The following is a 14,832-nucleotide window of genomic DNA, read 5'->3' as shown; positions in this document are numbered from 1 at the left end:
CTGCGGCTCGTCAGGACTCACAGCTGTGGTGCATCTACATGGATTGGAACATGGTGGCATTTAAGAATGGAGTACACAGTGTGTATTTGCCAGAGACTCGACCTTGTGACCAGACGGGTGAGATCGTCGTCTCAAGAGCCATCTCATCATCAGTGGATGCAGAGAACGTCCAGGTTTGATGCATGGTCTGTGAAAGAGGAGGGGGTGAGGTCTCACGCTCGTCAGCACACTTCCTGAGGTACGTTAGATTTTGTGACTAACATTTATACAGTCAGTAAATGTGGTGTCCCTCACACCTTTATTATATTGAGCTGTATGTTGGTCGTTTAAATCAGCTTCCACTGCAGTGGAGTTTTGTGAACAGGGTGTTCTATGCCTGCAGGGTGGGAAGCTGATTTGCAATTAAGCCAGGAAGTGTTTGCTCTTTGTACACCTTTGAGTGGTCTCTCTGTGTGTTGAGTGTGGACTCACATAAGGATTCCTTCTTTCACAGACTCGGTTTGTCGCGGCCACCTGGGGGGTGTCGGCGGGGTCCTTGGGTCCGAACTGGTTCTGGCTCCGGACCGTTTTGTGCTGCTGGGAGCACACCACAAATCCGCCACGCCAGACCGCGCACTTATTTGTTTGTATTTTTTCACATCACTGTTATGTTTATTAAACTCTGTTATCCTTTGTACCGTGCTCTGCTTATTTTATACTGGGTCCTTCAAACGCTGGTCGGTTCTCCGGGCTGCGTCCGACACATAACAGTAAGAGTAGAATGGGAGGCAGAGACTTCAGCTTTCAGGCTTCTCTCCTGTGGAACCAGCTCCCAATTCAGATCAGGGAGACAGACACCCTCTCTACTTTTAAGATTAGGCTTCAAACTTTCCTTTTTGCTAAAGCTTATAGTTAGGGCTGGATCAGGTGACCCTGAACCATCCCTTATTTATGCTGCTATAGACTTAGACTGCTGGGGGGTTCCATGATGCACTGAGTGTTTCTTTCTCTTTTTTGCTCTGTATGCACCACTCTGCATTTAATCATTAGTGATGATTTCTGCTCCCCTCCACAGCATGTCTTTTCCTGGTTCTCTCGTCCCTCAGCCCCAACCAGTCCTAGCAGAAGACTGCCCCTCCCTGAGCCTGGTTCTGCTGGAGGTTTCTTCCTGTTAAAAGGGAGTTTTTCCTTCCCACTGTCGCCAAGTGCTTGCTCACAGGGGGTCGTTTTGACCGTTGGGGTTTTTACGTAATTATTGTATGGCCTTGCCTTACAATATAAAGCGCCTTGGGGCAACTGTTTGTTGTGATTTGGCGCTATATAAATAAAATTGATTGATTGATTGATCCCTAAAATAAACAATTCCAAGTATATTGAAAATAATAGTATTTATTACATTTACAACCCATGTGTTTCATTTCTTAGAGTGTAGAGGCATGTTTGTAGTGAGGACAAGGCTGTTAAAAGCCCATTATCCGAGCACATGGCGGGGGACAGGACAGGCTATTTTGGCTCAGCCCTCTTGCGCACAACAATCCCACCTGCTTTGTGCATCAGATGCTGTATATTAAATAATTATTTTGTAGCGGATTAATCATTTTCTGTCAGAGCTTAGCAGTTGAAAACACCCCTAATCACTTCTGGAATCACAGAGGACATTTGGAGCTTTTTTCCTGTCTCGGTCTCATGCGCCGAGGTGGAGAACGTATTTGGAACAGCCTAAAAGGTAAATATTTGTAATGCTTATATTGTAATAGCTTGGTAAAACAGTTGCATGTTCATTCCTTCTGTATAAACTGTAAAAGTATGTTACTATGCTTTTTACTCTTTTAAATTAATTTTATTAGTAAACGGGATGGGCCGCAGCCTCAACTTTATCTAAATTCTGGGTGTTTTAATGAAGCTTAAGTCTATTGGCTGGTCACCTTCATATTTCTTCTGCTTTTCTTGTTGCTTAATGCTAATAAATTATACTGCATTTGTTGTCTTTCCAGTGTCTGATACTGTTTTTTTCTCTCTGTTTGAGGTGGGGCTCCATCCGTTTCTGAAGCCCTCCTGTTCTGTGCACCAACAGCATTTCCTGTACATTTGTTTTGTAAATTGTTTTGTAATTTGTGTCTGTATCATGGCCCAAGCAGAGGGTCACCCCTTTGAGTCTGGTCTGCTTGAGGTTTCTTCCTCAAATCATCAGAGGGAGTTTTTTCTTACCATTGTTGCCTGTGTTCTTGCTCTGGGGGTTAGTAAGGTTAGACCTTATTTGTGTGAAGCACCTTGACGCAACTTTGTTGTGATATGGCGCTATATAAATGAAAATTAAATTGAAAAATTGAAACTGGATCACTGGTGAGCCACAGAAGAAATAAAGCCAGCAAGAAGAAGCGCATTCAATGACTCTGGAGCAGAGGTGAACTGCAGCCTGACGCACAGATGTGCACACAGGCTGGACTGTGCAGGAATGTCTTTGTTTGGACGGCATTTAACAAATGTGACATCTTGAATGCATGCTGTGAATTGAAAACTCACACTTTAAAGGGACCAAGTGTGGGGAGGGCTGGAGGTTTGGACCAAACCCATGCCTAAATGTGCACCAACGTCACATTACATGGCGCTACATGGATCATATGTGGATCATATGTGGCAACATGAGCCATTGGAGGCTGGATGGGGCTCAAATAACAGGTCGGTTGTGGCTGATTACAGGCTGATACCTGGCACATGTGAGGTACTTAGAGGCACATAGCAGATACATGATAGATTTTTATGTGGATCATTATTCAAATAATCACTGAAATTTCTGGCAAATCCATATGGGGCTCATTATTCATGGCTTTATTATTCATGAGACCAAGGCTTAAGAAATCACATGTACATAATATTCACAGCCTTTGCTCAGTACTTTGTTGATGTATCTTTGGCAGCAATTTCAGCCTCAAGTCTTCTTGAATATGATGCCACAAGCTTGGTGCACCTATCTTTGGGCAGTTTGATCCATTCCTCTTTGCAGCACCTCTCAAGCTCCATCAGGTTGGATGGGGAGTGTCGGTGCACAGATATTTTCAGATCTCTCCAGAGATGTTCAGTCAGATTCAGGTCTGGTCTCTGGCTGGACCACTCAAAGACATTCACAGAGTTGTCCTGAAGCCACTCCTTTGATATCTTGGCTGTGTGTTTAGGGTCATTGTTCTGCTGAAAGATGAACCGTCGCCCCAGTCTGAGGTCAAGAGCGCTCTGGAGCAGGTTTTCATCCAGGATGTCTCTGTACATTGCTGCATTCATCTTTCCCTCAATCCCGACTAGTGTCCCAGTTCCTGCTGCTGAAAAACATCCCCACAGCATGATGCTGCCACCACCATGCTTCACTGTAGGGATGGTGCCTGGTTTCCTCCAAACATAATGCCAAAGAGTTCAATCTTTGTCTCATCAGACCAGAGAATTTTGTTTCTCCTGTTCTTATCTTTCAGGTGCCATGTGTCTTTTACTAAGGAGTGGCTTCCGTCTGGCCACTCTACCATACAGGCCTGATTGGTGGCTTGCTGCAGAGATGGTTATCCTTCTGGAAGGTTCTCCTCTCTCCACAGAGGAATGCTGGAGCTCTGAAAGAGTGACCATCAGGTTCTTGTTCACCTCCCTGACTAAGGCCCTTCTCCCCCGATCGCTCAGTTTAGACGGGCAGCCAGCTCTAGGAAGAGTCCTAGTGGATCTGAACGTCTTCCATTTACAGATGATGGAGGCCACTGTGCTCAGAAATGTTTCTGTACCCTTCCCCAGATTTTTGCCTCAAGACAATCCTGTCTCTGAGGTCTACAAACAATTCCTTGACTTCATGCTTGGTTTGTGCTCTGACTGTCACCTGTGGGACATTATATGTAGCCAGGCATGTGTCTTTTTAAATCATGTCCAATCAACTGAATTTACCCCAGGTGGACTCCAGTTAAGCTGTAGAAACATCTCAAGGATGATCAGTGGAAACAGGAGACACCTGAGCTCAATTTAGAGCTTCATGCCAAAGACTGTGAATACTTATGTACATGTGATTTCTTAGTTATTTTTTTTATTTTTAACTTTCAATAACTTTGCAAAAATGTCATAAAAACTTTTTTCACATTGTCATTATGGGGTATTGTGTGTATAAGTTTGTTGGGAAAAAAAAAAATTTCATCCATTTTGGAATAATGCTGTAACAAAATATGGAAAAAGTGCAGCCCCGTGAATACTTTCCAGATGCACTGTATGTGACACCTTGCAGCCGGGGTTAAGGCTAAAGTTAGAGAGGAGAGGCAATGACATCATCAAATCACAAGAGTTGTGCATTGGTTGTAGATACAAAAAAGCTACAGCCTTGTTCTGAAATTTATACACTCTGGGAGCTGTTTTCAAAAATTTGTATTTTCGGGCTTGGAAAATGTTGGTTCCATGTGGACGAAACATTGATATGATACAAAATGTCTGTGCCTAAAGTCGTCTCTGAGTGGAAGCCTTCAGTCTGAGGCCAGCACTCAAAGCTCTTTTACATCACTTCCACCCATTCACTTGGACTCTGCCGTGCATGGTGCCCAGAAGTTTTGATTTGCCACATGAGATTGCCGAATTAGGGATTTCATGCCATTTTGAGATGTTCTGAATCTATTCCACCAACTTATCAATAATGCTACATCTAAATGTAATTATTTAGGTATTGTTATAAATCCAGCATAGACAAATGCCTTGGGTTGGATTTGACTCCACAATTTTCTGGTTTGAGAGGTAACCCCAATATCATCATCATCATCACTGAGAATCTCAACCTTAAACAAATGACACCTTCAGAGAGTTAAATTATACTTGCAGTGATTTGAATGATTAACTCTGAGAAACTGGTAAATACTTGACTCTGAGATTTTAACACTTCTCGTTTTGCTATGTAGGAATCAGGATTACTTGTGGCGAGGAAGATCGTCCTGAGTCCCTGACGGATGGTGGACGCAGAAAGAGCTCCATCTGTGGGTTGTTTGTTTAACATGGGAATGCTGTTGCACACAGACAAGCACACAGTCCTTGACAGATCTTGAACCTGGTCTGTTGGCTGGGAAATCCAAGACGATCAGGGTCTGAGGACCTCCCGCAGCCTCATCCACCTTCACAGTCGTTAAATTACGAGTCATCACCTCCTTCACCTGATCCACCATTGAGGACTTCTTGCTTCACCAGAGCCTGATAGCCCTCTCATGTTCAGAGTTCCAGTTGGGCCTTGATGGTTACCATGGTTACTACAGGACACACTTCACGGATGATGCTGTGATCTTCGTGGTACCAGCGAACGCCCTGACTGCAGCACTGGAGGAGGTGAGCGAGGATTCAGAGTTTCTGGGTTTGTGATTGTCCTGGGTTCAGTGACTTCTTCACTCAGTCATAGGAAGTGTGTCTGTGTGCGGTTAATGTGTTGAACTAGTGGACATTCACGTCTCTGGTCCTCGGCCTTTTAGATCTGTCCCCAGACAGAGATGATTAGTGATGATGATACATTTGGAGGAGAACAAAGGATCAGAGCTTTCAGGAGTCCTGGTTCTTACTGTATGGTTGGTGTGGGTGGTTGTCATCCAGGGGCCCAAGATGCTTCTGTCATGTGGTGGACGTTTGATACGTTTGATGCACGGAGAAGCAAGCTTTGAGTGTAAAATGATCTACGTGGGGGGTCATCATGTATGACTGAACCCATCTACAGAGGCGGAGCAGGAATCTTCCAGATCCACCGGTGTGCAGCGGTGACGTGCTGTCATAATCCGTCTGGAGTCAGAGGAGACTTTCCCTCACTGCCATTATCTTCTGCAGTTATAAAAGTCGTATTCACCACTGCCGCTTCTGTGTGTGTGTGTGTGTGTGTGTGTGTGTGTGTGTGAGTGTGAGAGAGTCTTTAGGAGTGTAAACTCAGCAGAGCTGCCCCCCCATTTCCTCAGCTCCTCTTTGCACCCTGTAATAATCGATCGAGGGCTCTGGACTCACTTGGCGCGGCGACAGCGGGCAGATCAACGTTACCTTCCTGTCGCCAGGCTGCAGGGCTGCAGAGTCCAACCCGCTCAGAGTCTCACCTGTCCTCTGTCTTCACCGGTCCTGACCTCCACCGGCCTTCACTTGCAGCAGGGAGCCTTCATTTGCATACCACATGAATATACTGTGAGCAGCGTCACTTTTCGCTGCCAGGCTGCATTGAAAAGGCTGTGTGTCAATGTGTGTGTGTGTCTGTAAGTCTGTAAACTTCAGCCCAGTTGGTGTTTGTGTTGTTTATTTTTATGAATATTTCAGCTCCATCTCAACAGCAGATGAATTATGTACCGCGACCTGATCACTGGGCAGCTGTTTCCACTTCAGCTCACATCGGTTTATCTGCCCCACCTGTCACTTAGTTATTTACTCAGAGCTGCATTTTATTACTGAATCAAACATGATAAAATTGGGTAACACATTGCAATAAGCGTTACTTATGTAGCGGTTGCACTTTGCGTTTTGTTATGACTCCGCCCATTCGCTCCCCTCGGGACGCAAACTCACGAGCTCTGGCATGGGAGTCGGACTCTCTAACCAGAAGGCTAAAACCCAGGGCTCTGTCCTTGTGACCAGAGAATCCTTTTGAGCTGTTGGGAGTGAGGTTTACTAACTACATCTGCACAGCAACACCTGCTGGCCTCCGTTACACTTAATGCAGTAGTAAGCATTAACTAACAGTGAATTAAGACATAACTGTGTTAGTAATTACTTATTTAGAGTGTTAATGTTAACTAAAGTATTAATTTATACATTATTTAAATATTAATTATACACACATCATTATAAAGTTACTAAACACATTAACTAACACTTAACTGTTAATTAACTGTTAGTTAATACTTTTTACTGCCTTAGCATGAACGGCATTAATAAATGATTGCTAAACACATTAGTTAAACACTTAACTGTTAGTTAATCCTTTTACTGCCTTAGCATGAACAGCATTAATAAAATTATTACTAAACACATTAGTTACACTTAATTAACTGTTAGTTAATCCTTTTTACTGCCTTAGCATGAACAGCATTAATAAATTATTACTAAACACATTAGTTAACACTTATTAACTGTTAGTTAATCCTTTTACTGCCTTAGCATGAACAAGCATTAATAAATTATTACTAAACACATTAGTTAACACTTAATTAACTGTTAGTTTAATCGTTTTACTGCCTTAGCATGAACAGCATTACTAATGATTACCTAAACACATTAGTTAACACTTATTTAACTGTTAGAACCCATGCTTTTGTCTGAAATGGAAATAAACACTGAACACATTCAGTGATTTATAGTTCTGACCCACTTCATTTTTTTTAGTGCATGTGTTCTGTTGGGGGTGGGAGGGAGTGTTCATTAACATATAGTACCTTGGTCCGGATTTAATTGCAACACAGACCCATTGTCGTCTGCGTCTTATTAATTTGGCTCAAACGTGTGTTCTGATCACCAAATATATTCTTGATATTCACCTTAGAAATACTTATGTCATATATAATTATTTCCAATGCTTTAGTAAGTCCCTTCGGCTGCTCCCTTGTTTGCACTTGGGGTCGCCACAGCAAATCCAAGGTGGATCTGCTTGTTGAATTGGCACAGGTTTTACGCCGGATGCCCTTCCTGACGCAACTCCACATTACATGGAGAAATGTGGCAGGGGTGGGATTTGAACCCGGAACCTTCTGAACTGAAACCAAGCGCATTAACCACTTGGCCACCACCCCTGCACAATTATTTCCAATGCTTTAACACATTTTAATACATTGTTATATTTCTGCTAAGGTTATATAAGGTTAGGTTTTACCATACCAGTAAGTCTGCACTGGGTCACTGCATTCTTGCTAAAATCTCTTATTTGCATGGGAAGGGTCACTGTGTTCTTGCTAAGGTCTTTTATCCGCTCATAAAGCACAACTTGTAACTGCCAGCATCTTCAGTTCTCTTGTTATTATGTGAAGGCATAACAATGGGTATAGTGGTTCACCAGTTGAGTTGCCAACCCAAGGTCCTGCTTTTGTGTCCTTCTGTTTGAACTAGTTTTAGCTACATGGTCTAACATAATCCATTTTTTGATCACGGGCTGTTCACGCAATATGGGTGGGTCACTCCTCTGTTGCTCTAAAGCCAATAGGAACCGGTTGTGAGAACAGGTCCACCCACTGTACTGGGGAAAAAACTCCCACTATAAAACATCACTGTACCATTGTTTGGGGTTTCTTCTGAACAAGTTCCTGCATGCGTTACGTTCATTAAGAACCCAGATCTGTCTGACTTTACATGAGATGTCTTTTTGTAAAGTACGGTGCCCTGGGTCATGTGTTCAGGACTGTTCCACTAAAGAGCCGGGTCTTTACAATATCAAGCACATTATCTTCTCTTAGTGTTTGAAGTGTGTCTGATACGAGCTTCCAGACACTCACAAAATAATGGAGGTGATGGTCTAGTGGTTAAGGTGTTGGACTTGAGTCCAGAAGATCATGGGTTCAAATCCCCACCTGACTGGAAAATCACTAAGGGCCCTTGGGCAAGGCCTTTAATCCCCTATTGCTCCCGGTGTGTAGTGAGCGCCTTGTATGGCAGCACCCTGACATCGGGGTGAATGTGAGGCATAATTGTAAAGCGCTTTGAGCGTCTGATGCAATTTAATTTATGTCGTTTGCACTTTAACTCTTAGTTTGTAATGCTAATTATGTCATTAACTAATGTCAATTTTAAAATATACTACATTGTAATTATAGTATATTACTGGGTTTGTATGAGTGTTTTGAATCCTTGAAAATGCTTTCATTTTAATGTTTTCAAGGTTTGAAATTACTCAAATGTTGTATAAAGTGCTTGAAAATGCTTGAAATTGTAGATGTATTTCTTTCACAAGAATTAGCTATCTGACTGAATAGTTTGTGCATTAGTTAGTTGTTTATTTGGTTGTTTATAGCGTAATACATTTTCTACCAAGGTTTTTAAAAGGGAAATAGTCATTTTGTGTATATATGTATTTGTCATTTACAGCAGCTCTAAGGTCCTGGAAAAGCTTAAAAATGAACCTTGAAAGTGCCAAATTAAAGACTGAAAGTTGAATTGACAAAATTGTCATGAGAACTGTGGCAGCGTCTGGCAGAAAACCGGGCCGTATCTTTGATGTGTTGTAAGGAACTGAGAGGGTAAAATCAAAGTTGCTGAGATGGAGAAGAAGAGCTGTTGTGTGTCTGTGTTATTTTCCTGTTTGCTGATTGTCACAGATGGTAGATAAAATCTGGATTATCCTTGAAACAAACTTTAATTCTCATATTTGGATTTCTCACACTGGAGTGGACCAGCACAGCACAAAGAAGCTCATGAAGGTGTTTACAGCAGAAACAGCCACTGAACAGTAACCGCCAGGTCTCAGAGGAGGTGCTGGTGCCGTGTGGTTGTACCCATCACAGAAACGTCCCGAGTCCTGGATGACAACCACCCAGGCAGACAACTGGTCCATCCCCACCTCTGGAACGTAGGGAGGTGGGGTCGGATGGACCAGACAAAACAGGGATATGGTACCAAAGGATCCTCCAAAGAGACCTGGTACCAAATACATCACCTTAGGTCACTGGTTAGAGTCCAGGTCTGACAACAAGACACTGTGTAGGTGTCACCAAACACCTCTGTCCAGCAACCTCATGAGTTTTTGTCAGTATCTCTCGATCTTGGAGACCGACGACCCAACAACCAACACCCAGGCCATGCAAGTGATCAACGGAATAGGACCCAGAACACATCCCTGAAGAACATCGTAACTCTTGGTGGAAAAAGCCCAGAGACTCCGCCTCCACTGCACATAACAGTCATCTTTATTTAAACAGAGCAAAAGCAGCAACGTCCGTCCGTCAAGAAAGTCAATAGTTTCATCAGCAGATACAGTTGTGCATTAGAATCAAGTTTTAACCTCAGATCTCAAGCAGTGGTTCCCAAATTGAGGGCATACACCCCTTACAGGTTACAAAACCCGTACAGGAAGTCCAGTCAAATGTACCGGATCAGGTTCATGTTGAGCAATTTGGGGGGGGGGGGGGCTGAAAGAATGTGAAAAAAAGTAGGAGTAAACCTCTGCAAAAGCAATGAAATCCTCCATGAGAATTTCAGATATGATTCATAAATATGAAAATCAGAAAATAAAACGATGGTGATTCTAAAATAGTTCTTCTGTTCATTCTTACAAGAACCCTTAAAGAATTCCTCTGGTCTTTAACCTTTTCAGCTTGAATGAATGATATGATGTGAACTTAATGAATGCAGCGCGACACATTTCAGCTGTTTTAAAGACGACAGCGTTATGATGCGTTGTGTGTAAATTTTGATCCAAATGTCATCTGTTACAGCAAAACCTTCAGCCAACATTACATTTGACATGATTTAAATTACTACTTTCTGATTATTGTGCTTTTTAAAAAGTGATTCATTACATTTATATAAATCCATTAACCTTTTATTTTACTCAAAATAAGAGCTCTGTATTATTCAGACACGGAGTCTATTTCTATATAGGTCTGACGAGGATTAACACCCGTTATTTAATCACATCACTTCATCAATAAATACATTCGACTTATCTAGTTTAACAATACACATCTTTGTTCATGGTGGAATGTGAATATACGCACTGATATAAAGCTAAGAATGTGAGTGCAACCACATGTTTACTGTGCAACAGACTAACAACCTGATTTGATGTTACATTTAACTTAACATCATGAATTTATTCACTGCAGCAATACTACATATGTCCAGCAGGTGGCAGGTATAGGGAGTAAACGTCATCAACGCATCAGACTATCAAAGTTAGCCAAAGCCTAATTAATTATTTTATCCTCATTACATATGCTTTTATTTTGCAGAATTACAAGATACGAGCATTTATTTTTTTGTGTTATTGTGTTAACAAACTCGAGGAGATGCACTTTATAAACCATCTATTCACTCTAGGTTTTTTATAGGCTACATACCTAGGTTTTTGGCCAAGCTTAGGAATATTACTCATATGTGGATGGTGCAGGTTGTGTTTATGTGACAGCTGTACATAGGGACCTGTCAAAAAATGTATTGTGAAGAGGGAAAAAAGTCACACCTTTTTTTCTGGATGTGGAACTCACTTTGTAACAAGTTGTTTCCTTGGGAGTGAGTTTAACAATGGACAGGCACATGTGCACACCACAGCCTGTACTGTTACTTAACATAAGGGTTGTGAAATTCCCAAAATAGATGATGAATAAATAAATGTGCCTTGTACAATAAATGAAATGGACATAGTGTCTGAACCATTAACAATAAAAATGTGAGTCCATTTATTTACTTATTTATTGTTCTTATTGGCTCTTTAATGTGGTATTTTTGTGCATTGTTGTAGTGTACTTTTATTGCTGGAGGTTTTGTTTATTGCTTTGATTCCCTTTAAACCCCCTGTAAATTTGTTGTTGTTGTTTCATTGCTCCCATTAGGGGGCACCATAGCAGATCAATCGTTTCCATCTCACCCTGTCCTTTGAATCCTTCTCTCTCTCTCCAATCACCTGCATGTCCTACTTCAGCACATCCATAAACCTCCTTTATGTCCTCCCTCTTCTCCTCCTCCCTCCCACTCTCCAGCCTCAGCATCCTTCTCCCTATATACCCTGGGTCCCTCCTCTGCACATGTCCAAACCATCTCAAGCTCGCCTCCTTGACTTTGTCTCCAAACCGTCCCACCTGAGATGATCGATTTGATCAGCTAGCACTCAGCTTAGGTTCGTATGTTATACATCATACGGATAAAGTGAGGAATCTTGCGGTAGTTTTCAATCCTACGTTTCTTTTGACCTCCACATTAGAGACATTACGAGGACTGCTTTCTTCCATTTGCAAAATACGAGGTCTGTGGGAAAAGTATCCGACCTTTTAATTTTTTTCAAAAACTATATAGATTTGAATCATGTGCGCTTGCATCAGACAAGCTTGAACCTTCGTGCGCATGTGTGAGTTTTTTCACGCCTGTCAGTTGCGTCATTCGCCTGTGGGCAGGCTTTGAGTGAGCACTGGTCCACCCCCCTCGTCGGATTTTTATTGTCAGTGAAATGGCTGAGAGGCTGCCGCTTTGCTCCATGAATTTTTTCAGAAACTGTTAGAGACAACCAGATAGAAACCATTCGAAAGATTCAGATGGATTTCGGTGAAGATTCTGTCGGTATCACACGGCTTAAGGACCATTAAAACTGGATTAAAAATGCCTCCCAGGCGGCGGAGGGCGCACGGCGCCCCGAGCGGCCATCGACAGGCTGGAACGAGCAGATCACTTCCAAATTTAAGGCTCTGTTGATGCAGGACATTGTGTGACTAGCAGAGAAGTTTCAGAAGAGGATGGGATCAGCACTTTATTGGCACATCAAAAGCCGTCTGAATCTTCTGAATGGTTTCCAACACAGAGGTGTTTTTTTGTTGAGCGCGTTGGCTCCGTGCCGACGCGCGAAATCCTCCAAACGTCTTTCATTACAAAATCTCCTGTAACACTGGAATGTGCCACAAAAGTGCTATGTCCAGCTCTCTTGCCATTTCTGTGGTAGTCACACGATGTCCCGTATCAACACAGCTTTCCGTTTAGAAATGATCTGGTCGTTCCAGCCTGTCAATGGCCGCTCGGTGCGCCGCGCGCCCTCCACCGCTGTGCGCCGTCTTTAAAAAGGTTTTAACAGTCCTTAATCCGTGTGACGCCGACAGAATCTTCACTGAAACAATATGTTGTTGGTGTGTAATAATTCATAAACGCTGGTCAATGATTGACATTGTCTACCCTAAAAGCCAAACAACAGCTTTATTTTTTTTACGCCGACAGAATCTTCACTGAAATCCATCTGAATCTTTCGAATGGTTTCCAACTGGCTGTCTCTAACAGTTTCTGAAAAAAAATTCATGGAGCAAAGCGGCAGCCTCTCAGCCATTTTACTGACAATAAAAATCCGACGAGGGGGGTGGACCAGTGCTCACTCAAAGCCTGCCCACAGGCGAATGACGCAACTGACAGGCATGAAAAAACTCACGCATACGCACGAAGGTTCAAGCTTGTCTGATGCAAGCACACGATTCAAATCCATATAGTTTTTGAAAAAAATTAAAAGGTCGGATAGTTTTCTCACAGACCTCGTATTGCGAAGATTCCTCCCATCCTGTCTACGGCTGATGCTGAGACTTTGATTCATGCATTTGTCTCTTCTAGATTGGACTACTGTAACGTTCTATTTTCTGGTTTACCGCAGTCCAGGATTAGGGGTCTTCAACTGGTTCAAAATGCTGCTGCCAGACTTTTGACCCAAAGTAGAACGTTTGACCACATCACGCCCATTTTGGCATCCATATACTGGCTTCCTGTTGCTGCAAGATCGGATTTTAAAGTTCTGTTATTGGTTAATAAAATTGTTCATGGCCTTGCACCTCCCTATCTGGCTGACCTGGTAAGGCCCTATGTACCAGCTCGAGCCCTGCGTTCGCAGGGTGCAGGACTTTTTTGTGTTCCCAGGGTGAATAAAAAGTCTGCCGGTCACAGAGCTTTCTCTTACCGTGCCCCAGCTCTGTGGAATGATCTCCTGGCACACATATGACAGTCGACTACTGTGGAGCTTTTAAATCGCATTTTAAGACTCATTTGTTTTCCTTGTTTTATCATTAGTTTTATTGTGTTATGATGTGTTTTTATTCTTTTGTTCTTTTATAGTTTTGTCTTGCTATTGTGTTTTAAATTTTTAATTCAGTTTTCTCTATTTTTATGCTGTATGAAGCACCTTGAGGCGATCTCATCGTGAATTGGCGCTATATAAATTTGAATTTGAATTTGAGATGTCCCTCTGATATGTTAATTGTTAATTCCTAATCCTGTCCATTCTCCTCACTCCCAAAAAGAATCGTAACATCTTCAGCTCTGCCTCCTGTCTTTTTGTTAGTGCTACTGTTTCTAAGCCGTCCAACATAGCTGGTCTCATCACTGTCTAGACTTTCCCTTTCACTCTTGTCCTGCCACCTCTCTCCACCCACTCCACCCTGCCTGCACTCTCTTCTTCACCCCTCTACCACACTCTCCATTACTTTGGACAGTTGACCCCAAGTATTTAAACTCATCTACTTTCACCACTTCTACTCCTTGTATCCACACTATTCCACTGAGCTCCCTCTCATTCACACACATACTCAGTCTTGCTCCTACTAACTTTCATTCACTCTCCAGACCATATCTCCACCTCTCCAGGCTAGTCTCAACCTGCTCTCTACTCTCACTACAGACCACAGTTATCTGCAAACACCATAGAGACTCGTGTCTGATCTCATCAATCTGTCCATCACCATGGTGAACAAGAGAAGACTCAGAGCTGATCCTTGATGTAATCTTACCTCCACCTTTAATGAGTGTGTCATTCCTGTGCATCTCGCTGCTGTCACACTATCCTTGTACATGTCCTGCACCACCCTCACATAATTCTCTGCCACCCCAGACTTCCTCATACAATACCAAAGGTCTTCTCTTGGCATCCTGTCATAAGCGTTCTCTGAATCCACAAACACACAGTAGAACTCTTTATGGCCTTCTCTATACTTCTCCATCAGCACTCTCAAAGCAAATATTGCATCAGTAGTGCTCTTTCTCGACATGAAACCATAATTATTGTTAATATTATTGAATGTGTGGCCACACTGGAATATAGGTTGCAGTTCCTTTCGAACTACAAAATAAAAAGAAAAGCCTGCAGCTTTTACTCTAGAAAACATGGTATGATGAACTATGGCTCAACAATCTGCAGGCAGACTTCTGGCACTGTCAAACAATCATTTAAATATTAGG

At 42.5% G+C, this 14,832-nt stretch overlaps 1 protein-coding gene across 1 annotated transcript in view; it reads right to left on the bottom strand.

The window, feature by feature from the left end:
- calb2a (calbindin 2a) overlaps positions 1-9,900 on the bottom strand; it is a 66,277-nt gene extending 56,377 nt beyond the window's left edge. Inside the window, 1 exon segment of the mRNA XM_034177270.1 lies at positions 9,855-9,900. Within this exon segment, the coding sequence (XP_034033161.1) occupies positions 9,855-9,885 (31 nt within the window). The 5' untranslated portion in view covers positions 9,886-9,900.
- Positions 9,901-14,832: the final 4,932 nt, after the last annotated feature.

The sequence above is a fragment of the Thalassophryne amazonica genome, chromosome 8, assembly GCF_902500255.1.
Source record: "Thalassophryne amazonica chromosome 8, fThaAma1.1, whole genome shotgun sequence".
NCBI classification, from domain to species: domain Eukaryota; kingdom Metazoa; phylum Chordata; class Actinopteri; order Batrachoidiformes; family Batrachoididae; genus Thalassophryne; species Thalassophryne amazonica.
Note: the sequence above shows the minus strand (reverse complement) of the source record. Positions and strands in the feature narration are given on the sequence as shown.